The 19,275-nt window shown below is 37.0% G+C and overlaps 1 protein-coding gene across 1 annotated transcript; it reads right to left on the reverse strand.

The window, feature by feature from the left end:
- Positions 1–1,686: 1,686 nt before the first annotated feature.
- LOC105052554 (pumilio homolog 24) lies at positions 1,687–18,450 on the reverse strand. The gene is given in 18 exon segments (XM_010933393.4): positions 1,687–2,101; positions 2,207–2,276; positions 2,279–2,450; positions 2,669–2,743; positions 6,535–6,720; positions 6,810–6,917; positions 7,044–7,094; positions 7,192–7,242; positions 9,520–9,591; positions 10,009–10,215; positions 10,318–10,468; positions 14,270–14,384; positions 16,083–16,166; positions 16,281–16,404; positions 16,630–16,711; positions 16,786–16,847; positions 17,558–17,611; positions 18,083–18,450. Coding segments are annotated over 18 exon segments (2,058 nt in total). The 5' UTR covers positions 18,341–18,450; the 3' UTR covers positions 1,687–1,965.
- Between the last annotated feature and the right edge of the window lie 825 nt (positions 18,451–19,275).

The following is a 19,275-nucleotide window of genomic DNA, read 5'->3' on the forward strand; positions in this document are numbered from 1 at the left end:
TCTTACCATACAAATCTCTTGGAGTTTCATGGATACCGGCATCTTCATCTTCGATACCCATAGGATCCTTGCCCGAGTGAGAATCTAGTACTTGCAGTATAAGCATATGCATGATTCTACCGGGGGGATAGGGCTGGTGCATCTCCAATGATGAAAGTAGTGTATTTTCTACAACTTCTTTTAGCACCACACATATACTATTTCCGTCGCAGTAGGGGCTTCTTCCTTCCCAGCCTGAAGGTCTTCATCATGCCTGTGGAGCGGACAGGGGAAAAGGCTAAGATGACCAAGGTCTTCATCATTCCGGTCCATCTTCTCCATTGTGTCAATTCTATTGTATTTTCAATTTTATTTCATATGGATTTTAATATATCAACCAACCTGTGAATACGTGACATCCATTGATTACTAATAACTATAGATCCTGAGTAATTGGAATTGCATGGAGCCAAAACAGCAATTTAAGTGCCCTCCACCGTCCTCATATATATGATTGGAATGAACCTATGGTTGGTTTTGCTCACGTAATTGTCTTCTGAGGAGCAAGAACTTAACGCAAACAACAAAGAAAAGCACAATTTATCTCAAAACCTGAGTTCTAGATAGATTCATCATTTACTGGGTCTGTCTCTCCACTTCGACAATCTACGCGTTTGATCCAAATCATGGAACATGAGTTCACTTAGTTGATCACTCGATCAAAATCATCAACCACACACAGCTGACATCCATTTCTTAGCCACCCATGCCTCATCCTACTCACCAGTTCAATCCAACATCAGTTTTCCAGAGCCCCATCCTTGGACAATTACATTATCATCTCCCAAGGCATACCAGAACAAGATACCGTACGCTGCTTTAAAATTATTCTCAAATCTCACTTCCATCTTATTCCCTTTTTTCTAAAACAAAAAAATGGGTTTCTTTTTCCATTGCTGTTTTCTAAAAACTGGGGTTAAGATGGTTTGTATAGAAGTTTCCAAAAATAAGAAAATTGGATCATTAGAAGAAGAGCCGTCAACTCTGATAGGAGGGACAGCGACTGCAAGGAATGCTACCAGAAGTTCGACTCCAGCTGCAGTGCAATGGTACAGAAACTGATCATGACAATGGAAGACCAGTAAAAGAGGATCCTACAAGCCCTGAAGGAAGTCCAGAACATATTCAAGGAGGAATGCAGATTGACAGAAAGCTGTTTCCGAGCCAATGCAGAAGGAGAATTTCCGCTCTTAAATCCCTCAGATTATATGCTACTCCCAGAATATCGAGCACAGGACATTTGGTGTAACTACACTAGTAGGGTTCAAAACCACTAGAGTATATAAGGTAGATGTGAGCCACCCGTTTACCAGGTAAGATCGGAAAATAGACCAAACAGGCCTAAGAATTCCAGTTTCAGAGATTGAATTGTCATGGTATTTCCTCTATTGCTCTTAATGCAGCACAGTCCTATTGGCATAACACTTCATATCGTAGTAATGTGGTGCAACAATGACAAATGGCTCCCGTACCTGGTTTTCATCCAAGTCAAAATTTAGAGTTTATAGAAATTATCTCGGGCAACTTTGATTAAATATTATACACTCACAACGAACATTTTCTAGCACTTTATTTGGCAGCAGTTCAGGTTAAATCTCCTATGAAAATTTTCCCTCATCTGATACGAGCATGATAGGAACAAAGAAATTATGGAAACGACTATAGTTAATTATTATACAGTCAAAAACAGCATTCTCATGTACTTCATTTGGCAGCAATTCAGAATAAATCTCTTACAAAATTTTTTTCACTCATCTGGTATTTGACATCCAAGTAAACTGATGAGCAAGATAGGAGCAAAGAAAGTGAGTCATAGAAGCTACACATATATGTTGCTGAAAATTAGCAAGGGCCTCCAATGTTAAACCTGATAACTCGTGATTTTGGTTTAGTTGGCACATTCCAGTATCACCAGGTAGGAGAGTCTCAATCTTCTTTCTCAACTAGTTTAATCTCGGGAACTTTAAGGACACCACGATCTATCAATGGCTGCATCTCAGATTTCACCAGATCTTTCACCTTGGAATCAGCTGACTCTAAGAATGCAGCGACCACCTTACAACTGCAGATTCAGAAGCCACCAAATGAAAATGTGAGTGTTGCCGATGATCTGTGGATACAAGCATATAATCAACAGAGGCAAGTAGAAACTGATGAAACATCTTACCTGTGACCTTGAGACCACATCTCACACTTTCCTTCCAATGCCATTTTCCACAGTGTGACAGCAAAGGGGAGCTATCCAGGATAAGTTTTCTGATTGTCCGGCTGGAGTGAAAGTTCTCAAAAACATGCTCATCTTTGGCTTCATTCATCTTGGGAAGAGCTGCCAAAGAAGCTATTGCTTTATGTAATGCAGCCAATCTATCAGCTAGAGGTTGCAAGATTCCATCAGTTCCACCAACAGCAACCTGCAAGCAAAAACGTTCAACATTGTTCAATAATTTAAATTGATCATAATAATGCTTAAAATTTTTGATGGGAAATGTTGATGCAATTCCAAGACTATTCAAAATTGTCTTACAAACAATCTGTCGCCTTATCACCCTGAACTGTAAAGCCACAAAACCCCAGTTCTTCTTCACAGTTACAATATAATTGCTCGGAAAAAAGAGTAAAAAGGAATAACCTCATATATTACTTCTTTGCCAAAATTTGATCGAAGTAGCTCACCGGCATTCTCGATACAAGTTGCAATGAGACTCTGCAATACGATCACCAGAAATCACTAATTTAGCTATTGGAGATACATCCCAAAGTATGTCAATCAAAAAGTAAATGCGGTAATACGAAAATTTTTTCCTTTCTTATATTTCATATTGCTTCGTTGGAAAGAATGGTGGATATCAGAACCTATAATCTTTTATATATAGCAGAAATGACCAGCTTGGCCGCTGGATGTCTGTGTGCAAGGCCACATGTCTCACTTAACGAGAGAGTGAGGCTAAGCATCTTAATTTCTAAATATACTCCTCCATTAGTAAGCATGCACTCCATATTCACTCCCTAATAAATGATCATGGAAAAGGAAACATAATTAAAACAGGGAGTATATTTATCAATCTATTCCAAACAAACATAATTGATGGAATCATTTATCAATCTATTCCAAACAAACATGATTGATGGAATCACAGCCATCCATCAAATGCTCCTGCCTGTTGAATAAATAAAATGCATCACACGTGCACTCATTTTATTAATAAAACTAAAGGTGGACACATCCTACAAAAGGTAGAGTTGAACCATACCATCTGCATGGAAACCTGCTTCTAGTGTTCATCATTTAATATTTGATACCAAGTTTAAAAGAAAATGATACCAAATCTGCAACGCAACCTTCTGAAATTCCCTTTTTACATTATATCTGGATCAACATCCCTGAACTGAAGCCTGATTTCTTACACTTAATGCAACTTAACCAATGACATAATCAACAATTTTTGACAAGATTTCATTTACCAGTAAGACACAGAAAGAGACCATGTTGCACCATCCTGAGCAAAGAAAGACCCTATAACTTTTTATTAAAGCTTGAGCACAGGCTATGTTATGCTCTTTCTTGATTCATCTTTTTTCTTTGAAAAAATGGGCCACCTTGACATTTATCTTTTTTTTCATGTCAATATTTCAACTTTGATCCTTTTTTCTTGATCTCTTTTTAAAAAAATGGGCCACCTTGAGTCCGACCTTTGAGCACCCTAGCACCTGGGTGCCAAGTGATTTCCCAGCTGCCCTTCTGCACTTAAGCTTTTAAAGCATTGATACTGACGAATTTCTTACAACAACCATCTTGCTCTTGATAGATTGTGAAAGTGTTTAAGGCCAAAATCAAGAAGCAACCCAACCTTAAAGACTTTACCTCGATCAAGGAACCAACCACTTCTTACAGCTATCTAAAAGTTATTATTCACCAGCTTGATTGAAAGAGACCAAATCATAGCTTAAGGCTAGCATGGAAGTGACATATGAGCTGTATATTACCTTTTAGGGTTTTGGAAAATCTGATATTCCTTTCAAGACTTTTTATCTTTTGATGCTTCCACTGTTCCACATACATCCACAACAAATCAGTATTTCTTGTTCTTCCTTTAGTAGTCTCATAGAAAATCCTATGTCATTATATCCTTCTAGGTTGTCTCTGTTTGAGTTTTCCAAGGAGAATCAAATCTTGACAATCCACTTAGCAACTTTTATCTTCACCATTTAAAGAGGATGGAGATACACCATTTTAACCAAAGATAATGTTTTACGTTTATCAAGGAAATTGAACATTCAGAAAGTTGTTTACCGTTTGTTTCTTCTCACTAAACACAATCTTTTGAATTAGATTCTTTCTCAGCAATCCCAGCTGTTCACCAAACTTTCATCTCTTGACACAATAAGAAAGAATTCCACCATTCTCTCACTAAATAGTCCTTGAAGCACAGCCATATTAAAAAAAATGAAGGGGTGAAAAATCTACTTATTTAGCTCATTCATCTTCAATAACACAAGTGATTTACAGGTTCGAAAGGCATCATTATCATTTATCAGAAATTTGCAGACAAGATGCAAGATTCTTCTCATTCTCCCTAATCCCATCAACAAACTCAAGGTCCAATATTTTAGTTTACCTCAAATAAGAAACTGATATATTGAAATCTTCTGCTAAGCCCCATACGCTATTAATCCCCCCACCTCAAAAAAAAAAACAAAGAAAGAAAAAAGAAAAAAAAAATCACATCCTAAAACTCTCTCAAAACTCCACTTGTCCGAGCAGAATAAATGTGTGTGCACTAGATTTTTCCCAAGTAAATCACTTTCCTTGTCTCAGATTGGAAGATTTTCTTTTCGTAATAATATTATCTACCAAATAGCACATATCCCAAACAATTAGTGATGTCCCTAGGCTATTTTATCCATCTTTGGGCCCCTAATTGATTCGAAGAATCTGAATTAAGGCATATCAAAGTTCATTTCTTGAAGGGAAGATGCATTGATATTATAATTCTACTTCTCATTAAAAACTTTCCGACATACCCTAGAGCTTTCATATTTGCTCGATTCTCTTCCCTACCTTGTTGAACCTCCTATTTGCCTTAGCTGTGATGGTTAATCCACAAGGAAATCATAAGCTTATTTAGCTGCTGGCAAACACCTCCTCCAACTGCACGATCATGTCAGGTTACCTAGTTTTAGTTGCCGTTTGGATGTACAGACAGCTCATCCATGGAATAAATCATATACAGCTGTTTAAGGAGAGGTTAACTGCACAGAGAAAGAATAACAACCAAGATGAGAAAGTTTTAATTCCTAGAGTCCCAAAATACTAGAATATAGTTAATCACCTTCAGAAGGAATGAGATATCCTAAAATTTAGGAAATTCTTGATCCATGAGTTATCCGATAGATTCAATAGTGCTATGGCATGTCGGAATTAGTCTCACATGTTGTTCATCCATCCAAGAGTATATTTATTAAACATCATATGCTGAGATTGATCTGGGATTGGTTATCTAGGCAGTAGTCCGATGGAGCATATACAACCATGAATGAGTATGACAAATAGTATGATTGGGTGCAAATGATTGTTTTAGCACAATCAGGCAGGACTCGAAACACTAGTTTGAAGGATATAGATGCTCTGATACACATACCATGTGAATGAGCCAAATTTAGGAGAGAGCAACTAAAGATATCTACAAAGAATGATGCATAAGAAAACATGAACTAAGATGGGGTAGACTGCACCATTTTTCTTAATTTCCCTACTTGTTCCCTAACACAAGATTGGTTATCAGAACCTGCATATCTAAATATTCCTTTCAATACCTAGAACTGTAAAACATAGAAACCCCCTTAGTCCCACCTACCCAATAAGGCAAAATAGCTTAATGTGAAACCCAAAATATTAGTTTCTTTATCAACAATCCAGAACATCCCAAAATCTAAGAAACAAAGTAACATAAAAATACTAATTTCTTTATCAAAATGGCTTCTATCGCCTGGATACCAAATAACACTATCTAATTAGGTCACAAGCCTCCAATTAAGCAAAATGAAATCTTGTCGATCCACACAAAATCTTTATTGAGATTCTTCACCCATATAGAACTGCATGCAGGGGCTAAAGGAGAAAAAAAAAACTCGTGCATCATGACATGTCAACCAACCACCAATTAATAGCATCTTTTAAATGTTCTAAACTCATTCCATCTAGTTCACAAAAAGTTTGATTTACTGCAATGATTTAAATTAAGTTTTATGTGTTGAGAATCGGAGCTTTGATAACCATCGTATAAATTGTCTAACATCTTATTTAACCATCCTCATCACTTCATTACCTAACTTTTGAAGTATCTGATTATTTTGGTCATGGATGCAGAAATCAGTAAGCTCTATAAAGGCACAATGTTCAATTCTCTCCCTCCCTCCAGTGGTAGTGTATGTGAGTGAACTTTTAAGTTTTAGTGTTGGAATGTTGCATGCATGTAGAAAGATCAAAGACATCACCTCAGCAAGCCCACTATCCAATAGTAGTTCACGTCTCCGTATTGAAGGATCCTTCTTTCCTCCCACTGCTAACTGCATGCCCTTCCCACAAATTTCACTATTATCGTTATCAGATACTGAGGCTTTCATCTCAATCTCTGACTCCCTATCTGGGCCTGCTTCAGCAAAAACTTCTTCCTCTTCACCCTGAAATGAGAATGTAAGGTTTAAGCTTATTCTCACATCCTGTTAGATCAAATTGCATAAATTGCAAACAGGAAAAAAAAAAAAAAAACCTTTGTGCAGAGGGAAGGAACAGATAAATTTAGACAAGCCAGGTCGTCTGGACTAAGATAGCGTGAGCACTGTGGATGGAGCAATTGCAATAATGGGCGTCTTCCATTCTGGAGATCCACAGAAGAATTAATTTTTTATTCTATGAATAAAAATTGAAATCATGAGATAAAAAACACCTTTTGAATTTGCCAGATGAAATATCAAGGAAATAAGAAAAAACCAGTGACACTTACCTTATCCAATACTAGTTCCTTCAACACTGTTTGCAGCTCATGAATTACAATCTGACATATAATATTCAGATATGTTGAGACAAGTGTCACCAGGTTCAATGTAATAAATTATACAGTATCTATACTAATCAAACACCAAGGCACTGACCTTCGCTAGAAGCTTTGTATCATCAACCACTGACAGGATGCAGATGAGCAGCTAGAAATTAAAATAGCATAAATCAGTACTAATGCTGGTGATAATACACATGATAATATTCATCCAACTTAAAATGGTTAGAAATGACTTGACATGTAAGGAACATATATGCTCAGAGAAGATACATAGAAGAATCTTCTTGATAGTTCTTGTTACCTCACTGAAATCATAAGATGAGCTAAAGGCTAACCATGCAATAGAATATAAGCACAAAGAATTTATCCAAAACTAACAAACTAGTAATTAAAAATTTCCAAAAGCAAGTTAGATCAGTAGGTTATACTTCATAGTTGATACGAAAGGGGCAAAAAAAAAAAGGCAGAATCCTGTAATTGGAGAATTGAGAACACATGGGAACTTCTAGGTGTCCGATGGTGATCAAAAATCTAACTTGGATGTAATAATTATATATGTTAAAAGAAAACATATAATGACTGTCAAAATACATAAAATCCAAATCACAGCAAACATTTGTTGACATTGCTATGCATTTACCATTTAAAGTTTCAAAGAGTTGTATGTTAATATTCATTTGCTTTAATAGATCATATGCCAAAAACAGAAGGTGCAGATGGAAAAAAGGGGAAAAACATAAGTACTAAGAAAAATATGATAGGGATTCACAGAAAATAAAGAATTTGGGACAAATAAATGGTTTGCAGCAAATTTTAGATAAAGCACAATAAAATTACATGCTTTACAGATATAGACAGTGTATAAATTCAACAATTTTATAATCTTGTACATGCATGCTGGTGGTGATAAACACAACTAAAAGATAACCACAAATTTCATACATCTACTAAAAATCTAACTCGCAATTAGCAGCACAACAAGTGGTATATGATGTAGCAAAATGAAACAACTTTTTATCATTCAAACGACAGAATAAGATGAGATGCTTACGGTTGTGATACACAATGAGAGACACCAACAAATATTGATTCCAAAAGCAATACATAGTCACAAAACTCCAAAAACTGAACTCACTGCAAACTTCATCAAAAGCATCTTTCACTACAAAATATCCGCTGACAAAAAAAAAAACAATCTAAGCACAAAAAATCTGGATAAAAATGTTGAGGTGAATTCTTAGTGAAAGAAAAATGATACTGAAACAGGCACCGTTCCGTGACTGGTACCTGGATGTGTTCCATCCGGTAACTGGTACTGGGATGTGTACCATCCATACCATGCCATTCTAGGGCGTATTGAAACAAGGAGGAAGGGAGAAAGGGAAGAGAGAGGGGGGAGGCTTATCAGAGAAGGCTTCATGTCAAACTGGGGGGATCGTCCGACGGAGAGAGAGAGAGAGAGAGCAAAGGAGAGTTTTGAAGGCTTACCAACAAGGATTTCACATCAACGAGGATTACCATGAGGGTTTTGGAGTCGAAGAGGGTTACCTTGAACTCAAAGGCTTTGTGTCATCTGATGGGGGGAGAGAGGGGTGGGGGAGCGAGTGGGTGGAGGCTTACTGATGAGGGTTTAAGTCGAAGAGGAATCATCTGAGAGAGAGAGAGAGAGAGAGAGAAACTAAAGGCTCTCAAATCACCGAACCATGGTGGGCAGGAAGGTTATTAAGTGAACCAAGTGATGTTGCTGAACCATTCCAACTTGGCATTGGTTCAGTTCGGTTCGGCAATCACTGGAAACAAGTGCTTTAAAAGAAGCATCGTTGTACCAATTAAGGATATAATATGTAAAACCCTTAAAATAATTACATGTTGAGGTGCAAATTGATCAAGTAAAGCCAACCTAAACCTACTTAAATGTCAGTCAAATACAAGATCCTTTTAATAAACACATTAGAATTTGGCTTAAAATTAATAGATATGACCCTGGGTCTGATATTAAATAGGATACTGATTCTGATGAGCAGGATTCTGCAGCAACCCTACCTGCATGCTGATAGACACTGATACTCAATCATGTATCACTATATTTTTTCCGCTCATACTCATCAAATTCTATGCAACTTGAGACAAAGAGCCATTAAAACCTTTAAAAAAGTTGAAGGAAAAAAAAAAAAAAAAAAAGAGAAAAGCACTCGTGAGGCAAGGTGACGTCATGTTTTTTTTTTTTAAAAAAAAAAAAAAGAGGAGAAAAATTTATCATGGTGGTACAATAAACAAAATAAAAAAAAATGAAAAATATATACGATCAGCATGCATCCGAACCGAGAGAGGGATAATACGATCATATGTTCTCAGATATCTAATCATGATCACCATTCAAAAGTCAAGAATACTTGTGTCTACAGAGTTAAAAAGTACTCACAAGACTCCCATACTGTTCAAGAGCTAGCTTTCTAGCGTGTCCCTTCATGCCTTTAATTATTTTCTTTCTTTCCTGAAAGCAGATCATATTAAAAATATTTAGCAACAAAATTAGTCACAACATTGCTTTAATTAATATTCTATATGCATATGATAAATCATAAGCATAGATCAGCACAAAAACTGCATAACAAAAATCAAAAGCATATCGCTTCTGGATGACATTAAATACATTTTTTGCAATAATGATTTCAGACATGGGAATACAAATTAACCATCATCCTGAGAATTAGAATAAGGCTACGTAGGTGCCATGAGTAAAGATACTCAATGACCTACATTATTTTGAAAGATACTACACCATAAAATATATTGAAATTGCTGAATGTTATTATCAACAAGCATTGTGAGAACTCAATTATTAAGTGAAATATTAGAATAAAAGACATGAAGTCAATAACATTGCTAACAATAAAATTCTTGTACAGACCTTTGCACTCCCATGCTTCACGCAGAGGATGCCAACCTTCAATCCATCTCTTGTACGCATCATTCGAACAAGAAGTGGTAGTTGCAACTTTCTCTTTTTATTTTTCATTTTTTTGGGTAACTCTGGAGCTGGTTGACTCTCATCTGCAGCAGATGACTCTTGCACAAGAAGTGGGATTAACTGCTGAATCACGTCTGTGGCAGAGGACTTTAAACAAAATCAAATCAGACAAGGCATAGCAGCACCTGCTGTCATAGACAAAACACATACTGGATCTAGAGGTAGTGGATTAAACATAGTTAACATTACCCTGTCAGCTATTGTGAAGTACTCAACTAATGCAGTGTGTATAATAGAATAATCGACAATTCCTTTTTCCAAAAGTGGCTGAACTACAGTAGTCATGTGCTGTAACACTGATGACTTCTGTAGTCCAAGTTTGGAGATTATATCTACCAACCTGATACAATGTGAAAGGCGAAATGTTAGCCTGGATGAAAACACACTCATATTCAGTTATTGCATTTCCAAATAAAACCAAAAACATGATATCACGGAACAAGATTAACACTTACTTTCAAAGTAGTACGAAATATAATTGCTATATATATATATATATATAGTTCATTGGTTACAGACTAAAATTGCAATTTCAAATTGAATTCATGTTAAGAATAGGAGAATGTTTCTTGGACCTCAGGTTCAGATAACCCAGTAATGTGGCATTTTTCTATTGGTCAAGGCCAGACAAGTTCCTACTTGTCAGACATATCTCATTGTGACCAGACAGGTAGAAGGGCACCAAACTTAGGATCACAAGTGAATATTGTAGTCCAATTATTATTACTTTAAACAGATGTTAAATCAGAGGATTGAAATAATGAAACATTGATGACTTAATGTTCCAAATATAAGAGAAGTGGTAAATAAAGATGTTGCTTCATTCTTCTCTCAACACAATTCAGCTACCCACCATCACCATCATAAAAGACCAGGACAGCCTATATGTCACCACCTCAGCAATCAACCGACTGCCATGGCCATCAACAACCACCACCATACCAACATTACAATGCCGCCATGAAACAACATTATACCTCTCATCCACTAGAGTCCATAATCTCCACAAACCATAACCACTGGAATCCACATACTCACCAGCTTATGCAACCAATTGAATTATTGTCATCATGACCAGTCATAAGTTGTCGCTGCCAACAATATTCCATCATTATAATATTATATTTTCCACTTTTAATCACATCCAAGAAATTTACACCTTTAAAGAAATTTATGCTCCATGTTTTCGATATCATGTATCTCTTACGAAGAAAGTAGAAAAAGAGACAAGTAGCTCAATGAAAGAGAAAGACAGTAATTTAAACCAGTCCTACCTACATTCACAAAATTTTCATCTAAAAGAAAAAATTTCCCAAAATAAACTCAATTATGGTTTTTCCCAAACAATTACAACTAAGAACCACATTTCTTTCCTCATGTTTATATTTTGTTTGGAATATATATATACATACATATATACATATATATTTTATAAAGTCCAGTTTGATTGAAGGTTATATTTATCCCTATCTATAACTTCCATCCCTGGGTTAACTTCTTTCTTTTTGATTGCATATTTAGTTTTCCACCAAGATCATCTAGGATAAGACTGAGGCATTTGGTTTATCAATGGGATAAGAAGAATCATAAGACAAATTCTTTCTAAATAACAAGTATGCCTTCCACTTTCATCCATCTTTTATGTTTAGACACTCAACTCAACTAAGCCTGAGTCCCAAACTAGTTTGGGTCGGCTACATGGGTCCTTTTCCTCCAATCCACTCCATTTAGGGCCACACTTTCTAAAAGATGTAGAGCTATCAAGTCCTTCCCACTACTTCACCTCATGTAATTTTTGATCTACCTCTACCTTTATTTCCTCCTATATATATAAAATCACTCATTCATATTGGCGTATTCCCCAAACCACATTGTAGGTGTCCAAAGCATCTAAGTCGTCCTTCTCTCAATTTGTCCTAAATTGGTGTTATCTCTATTTTTTTAACAACTGATTTTATTTCTTTTTCTCTCTTCTCTTGTATTACCATGAATCCATCTCAACATTCTCGTTTCAACCACACTCATCTTGTGCAAATGTTGTTTTCTAACTATCCAACATTCTATACCGTAAAACATAGTTAGTCGTACCAATGATCTATAAATTTTTTTCATTCAACTTGGCAGGTATCCGACGATCACATAATAATAATATCTCAATTGCATTTCTTCATTTTATCCAACCTACATTAATAATATGGATAATCCCTTCAATCTCCCCTTCGTCATGAATAATCAATCCTAAATACTGAAATGATCACTCTTAGGAATCCTATGGATCGCTCAACCTTAGTTGCTATTTCTAATTTTACTAATAACTTCATTCCATGTATTCTGTCTCCATTCTACTTAACCTAAAACCTTTAGATTTTAATGCCCTCCTCCATAATTCCAACTTATAATTAGCTTCAACCTTAGTTTCATCCACTAAGGCTATATCATCCCTATGTCTAAACCTTTTAGGTGGAAATATATGGCAAAATATGGTGGACAAAGACATGGCTAGCCATCATATGGACTAAAGTATTAAGTATGGTTGCCCAAGCCATCTTTCATTAATTGGACAAAGTATGGTTGCTCAAACAACATCATGCTCACAAAAACAGCTAAATATGGGCTTGCAAACCAATTCCACTCAAAAGTTGGGTTAAGAATGGCTGTGCAAACCATATCTAAGACAAATATATCAAACCAAAATGATGCAACTATATAATAAATTGCTTATTCTCTATATAGCCAAAAATGGAGGCAAAGTACATATGCACATGGCCATACATCAAAGATGGAGCCCAGGCACATGAACCAAATCATAGATCAGATGTCAGGTAGAGGCTGCAGGATGCCATTGGAGACATTATGGAGTGAGGTATGGAGGACAAGCAAGCACGAAATAAGGTGAGGGAAAACCTAGATCTGCCCAAATCAAATAATTGCCAAATCATGCCATCAAATGTTAGGGAGCATGGTAGAGCATGTTGTCTCTGGTGGTGGGTGAAGGCACATGGGAGCAAAGAGGGAAGGTAGGTCACAGGAGAAGAGACAATTGGTTGACTGGTTATTGGAGAGGCAGGATCCATCATCCATATGAATGGAGTGAAGATGGGGCAAAAGCCCTGAGCACTTCTGTGTTTCTTTTGCATACATGGCTGTTTGAGCAGCCTTATTATCTTGCTGATCCAGACTGCATTTTTTGGCTTGTTTGGCAGGATAGCAAGAATATCCCCTTATCTTCCATGCTATCCTATGGCCAAGCTCTATCAAAAAGTATAGTCAAATAATTTACTTCCAATAGCAGAACCATCCACTTGTTTGTTCACAAGACTTCAACACACATGCAGACTTGTGTACAACTTTCCAATACTTAACAAACAGCAAAATCGAATTCAACCAATGAAAATTTTTAATCACGAGAATTTCCATCTTGCATTGCATATGAATATATAACGTATGGCTTTTTTGTGTAAATATACAAGAAGTGATTTTCTCCATAAAACATGGACACCATATGACAAGCCTAGCAAAGTTACCTTCTCCATGCATGAATCATTAAAATACAATCACAAAAAAAGGTCCTCCAGATATATTATTCAATGAGTTTCTGCACAATTTCATGTTTTGGAAGTTATATGCTGACTGTTTTCTAAGTGTGTGCCTATTTCTATCATTAACAAGATATTAGATGGTGCTCCACCATTACACCCAAAAACAATACAATATAAAGGACAAAGGCCAAATGCACTTCTACTGAACGTTGATACATTTCCCTTGGTTTCAAGAAGAATAGGAGAATGGAAGACTAAAAGTAAATGGCAATGAGAATATGCCAAATAACTCAGGCCACGGAAAGTTTGAAAAGTGTGGTAGAGTTTGGAGGCATTGCAGCACCCATTGTACTGCAAAATAATAGTGCTAAGCAGTATACTAAGAAGGAAGCACGAAACAAACAGCAATCCAGCAAGAAACATGGGGGCAGATCATATGACATGTCCATGATCCTGGCCAAATGCCACATCATATTATCCTTGCGAAGAACATATAAGCCATAAGAAAGCAAGATAATTTGCATGTAACAGAAGGATGACAGATGGTAAATGCAAGCACTAAAAAGCAGAGAGCCCCAGAAGAATCATGTTTGTCTCCTTACCTGCCTGAATTTGTTAGAGTCAGGTCCTTAAATAACTGAAGCTCCGCAGAGTACATTTCCACCAAAAGACTTTGTTTTTGAGACCCATTTGCCAGATGGTATACATGTTCAATGACTAGAAAAAGAAACAAGATTCATTAAAAGAAGTACCTAAATCTGCCTCAATATCATAGGCCAAAACATGTAAGAAATCAACATACACTATTTCAAATGTGAAAATTATGCATGATAGAGAGTTTCTATATGGTGCCTAATAAGAAGAAGAAGATATCTCTTGAGCAAAGAAACAAGGAAAGTGCAATAAAAATTTCATGGACAACAACCTTCAAACAACACATAAGCTTGTCACAAAAAAAAAGGGTACATTCTTAAAAGCTCCAATATCTCCAAGATTGTTGAGCTTTTTATAGGCTACCTACCAGTTGCACGTGCACATGATGAGTATGAAAAGTATCATCACAGGTGCAACTCGAGCCAATCCCATACTTCACGTCGGGCACAGCCAATAGGTACTTGGTTTTGGTTTGGGTAGGCAAGCAATAGCATGTTTGGGTTTACGTAGGCATGCCTTAGCAGGATTTCAAGTCCAGTTGAAACTATTTAAGCATACAACACAACAAACTCCGAATGGAAGAAACCCTAAAAGGATCTGATATTGAGAGTATTACATAAAACCATAAATAAAATGATAACTTTACATGCATGTTTTACTCAAACTACCCTGACAGAGCCCAGAGTATTTATGTTGAAAATAATGGAGTCAAATCAAGCTTAAGATCATGCATTCAAATTCCTTTAGGATGAGGTAGAGCAGGGTTGATAGTTGAAACCAACAATTGCCGAATCAATCCAGACTGGGCAGTTAGGCCCATACTCAACTGAACGATGCTAAATCAGGACAGTTTAGCAGGTCAGATTGATTCAGTTATAATAACTCCCCCTCGGTTCGATGATTTAGGAGCCTTTGAGGGCTCTCTCATTTGTTCTCTCCTCTCCAGCCGCTCACTCCCTCCTCTTCCACATCATGAAGCCAATCAGTAAGCCCTCTCTCTCTCTCTCTCTTAAAGGCTAGGGTTTCCTCTTACTGAGAGATTGAGGAGAAATCCCTCGAATTCTCCAATCCCCCACGATGGAGTGCTCAGAGGCCTCACCTAATTGAAAAGGAGCCCCTCCTCCTCAAACCCCCCTCCATCCCTCTCCCTCCCCCCTCCCTCTCCCTATTTCGGTATGCCCTGGCACAGCACTGTACATAACTGTACTATATCAAACTAGCCACCGGCTGATACAAGCCCTTGTACCAGTCAAACAGACCTTGTTTGATACATTATTGGTCATGAGTTGTTCAACCTTGAATGGTCATGTCAAGCTTTTATACGGCCTTTCCTTTAGCACAAACCATTTAACCATAGAACATGAATGTAGGCATCACATGCAAAAATGAAGCAACATTGGTGCACTGGCAAGCCTAAGTTTTCACATACTTAAAGCATTAATTTTCCTATGATTCATACCCAAAGTATGATGAATAATGTGCATACGCATAAATCTGGCACTGATTTCTATACAAGCATAATAAGTACAGATGAAAAAATTGCAGATGTCCCTATGTGCTTCTAAAACATTTTTCTTGCAGGAAGTTTATCGGGGATCTTCTTTCGGTTCCATTGAGTTTAATTGCAATTATTGATAACCAATCCTATCTTCTGATTAGAATAATCAAAAAAGCACTAAGCACTGACATAATGATAGCATCAGAAAACTGTGTCGCACTAGATTGCTTAAGTTAAACAATTCCCATGGATTTATTACATGCCTGCAGATCCTACTGTATGTCGAAGAAGAGAAGCAACATGCCCATGAAGAGAAGAGATGAACCATTCCAACTGGTTCTTTGTGGCTGCAAAACAAAACAGGAAGGAATTTCATACAAATTAAGAAACAAGAAACAGGCAAAAAACCCTTCACATGACCTTGTCACTAAGTATATCCACTCGCAGGTTACGAGGCATACCAGTGTCTAAAAGTTTCTTTACAAGGTGAACTGCATACTTCTTGCGTGAAAGAGTAAGAAAATGAGGTCGGAGAGCCTCAAAAACAGTATCTCTTTCTGCTTGAGAACAGTACTTAACACATGTCTGATAAACAGTGCAAGATGCGTCAACAAAGAATCACACACCAGTAAGAAACATCATAATTACAATCATAGAGTTCCAAAAAGTATATATAACTTAATTTGATTCCACAAATAAGTTATCCCACTATATACAAACATGGAAAACTAGCAATAACTCATTGCCACAAAATTTGACAAGGTGAAAAAATTAAAAAAAAAAAAATCCTGAGTACAAAATTGAACTCACTTGAAGAACACGTGCAGAGACATGAGAACCTGCGATATCTAGAAACTTTCCTTTCATCTTTTGCAGAGCTTCAGTTACCAACCTACAGATTTGTTAACCTTGTCAAAAGAGAAGGTAACAATTGAGCATAAATAACTAAACAAGTAGAAAACATACTTGGATCTGTCATTTTTGGTTATATTGTAAGATCTCATTTTTTCCCACAATGAAGCAAGCTCCTGTTACATGTGTTAAAAGACGTTAACTTTTTCAGACTTTGATCCAGTTCATCATTAGAATAATTGGGCCACATTAAAGATAATTAATGCAGCATATTATGCCTCTGAAAAAGTTTAGGATTTCTTTTCTACAAATTGTGTCACAGACAAAGCATACTTTTATATGTGGAACTTGAGCATGAGAGCTGCAAGCACTGAACATCATGAACAAAGGCAATAAAAACTGGACATATCACTGCAAGGATGGCAGTAACACATTAAAGTGTATAGTGCATAACCACAAATCTCACAAGGAGAGTATGCTCTCACAGATAAATAAACATTGCACACATGACTGATAATATGTTATTTACCTAGACCTAATGTTCAAAACTTATAACATATACAGTACTGGATTTCATAAATTATTGTGACCGCTAGACCCTTAAAATCCAGATGTAATTAGTTAACAGAATGATTAATTGTCCTGTGCTTCACTCTCAAAAAGCTCTCAAAACAATATGCCATTTTTTTCTTTTCTGGGGTGGGTGGTGGGGGGTTGGGGGATGGTTTGAGAAGAACAAAGGAAGTTGAGAAGCAAACCAACCAAACTTTGCATGAAATTTTGAAATAAAGCATAGAGATTAACACGCATCCCTGACTGCAAATAAATCATGGTATCCACATGGGCAAACGGATCCAAAATAAAATTCGGTGCCATCAAATATTACTTTCTCGAGACTGTAATTTGGTTTCCTCTTCTTCTTCCTTGTCTCTGCCATTTCCTGCAACCAAAACATCAAAACCCAATTAGTATCTGATCCTCCTTGACCACAAGATGTTAAATTCCATTTAGTTCCAGCAGTATGTCATCTTAAAAACAGCAGATATATACAAAACAAAGCAAATGAAACACCCCCAACACACAGCTCATATTCCCCGGCTAAAATTCTTGCTCGCCATGAAACTTGCAATTCCAACATTCGCCCATAGCTAACTAAATCTCCCACACTGATTTCCCAAAAGAAACGAAAAATAGTTTGAAACCATTTTCTCCCAAGATCAGCATTCCTTGATTAAATACGAAAAACAGTAAATAAATAGGGCAATTTTTTTTTTTGCTCCAGCAGCATCACTTGATCGAAGATAAAGTGAAAACGAGGGTCTTCGGTTAGAAATATCAATTCCCACGAAATCCACTTGAATCCAATAGAGAAATAAGCAATACAGCAACAGAGTGAGATCGAGGAAGAGACCTTAGCAGCCAAGCGACGCTCTTTGGGGGTCTTGGGCTTCTTCTTCGGCCAAACAGCGGCCGATTTCTCCAGCTCGGCAGGCTTAACCGACTTCGCTTTGAGGGCCTTCTGAGGCTTCTGGAAGCCCGTCGCCTGCAGCTTCGCCGGCTTGGACGAAGCCTTCTTGCGGTGCTTCAGATCGGGCTTCTCCCCTCCCTTCGCCAAAGAGCGGTCGCGCTTCCTCTTCTTCGATCCGCCGAGCTCCTCCATCGCCGCCATGGCCAAGAAGAGAACAGAAGAGCTCCGAGATTCCTGTCGGTGTCGAGGCGAGGACTTTGGGGGACCGGAAGCCTCGCGTAGCTGTTTCCCTGCGAGGGTTTAAGGGAGCCTGGCTAAGGTAGGAACACCTTAGCACCTTAGGGATCACCAGGGATCGGACGCATCATCAACCGTTTAATTGATAGGCTTTAAGGGGGACCGTTGGATCAGAAATTATAATTTTCGTAGGTTTAGTTAGCAAAGGCAACGGGAGAAATAAGGCATTTTTTTAATTGCATGTTATTCCTGGGGATGGATGCCAAACACAACACGCGCGCTCGCACACAGAAAGAGGGAAAGAAAAAGGAGCTCATAGGTTAGTCAAATTGTGAATAATTAGGGCTCCATACTAATTTAGGTGCCATAAAATCAAAAGAGAAAAAAAAGGAGTTCATAGCTTGGTCAAATTGTGAATAATTAGGGATCCATAATAATTTAGGTGCCATGAAATCGAAGTCATTTTCATGCCCTCTAGAAGTGTGAAAATGATTAAATTATCATTTATTGGTTAATATTGAACAAGAAAAATGAAATTCTTGATTCTTGATAGATTGGCCTAATTGCAGATAATCGAGCTTTATCATATTTTAATATCATAAAATAGAAGCTATTTTCATGCCGCATAAAAATATGAAATGGCTAAAAAAGCTATTTATTGATAAAGATTGAATATAAAAAAAATATATATTTTGGTCTCTTTGTCCAAAGGTAGTCTCTCCGGTGCAATATTATCATGACATGTGGATAAATATGATTGATTCAAAAAAAAAAAAAAAAAAAAAAAAGAAACATATCCCACTTTATCCTACCTCATGTTGGAATTGATATATTTATCAAGTATGGTAATGACTTATGTCTAAATTGTTTAGCTTGCTTTTAAATTAGTGCAAAGTCTA

This window comes from Elaeis guineensis, chromosome 10, assembly GCF_000442705.2.
Source record: "Elaeis guineensis isolate ETL-2024a chromosome 10, EG11, whole genome shotgun sequence".
NCBI classification, from domain to species: Eukaryota; Viridiplantae; Streptophyta; class Magnoliopsida; order Arecales; family Arecaceae; genus Elaeis; species Elaeis guineensis.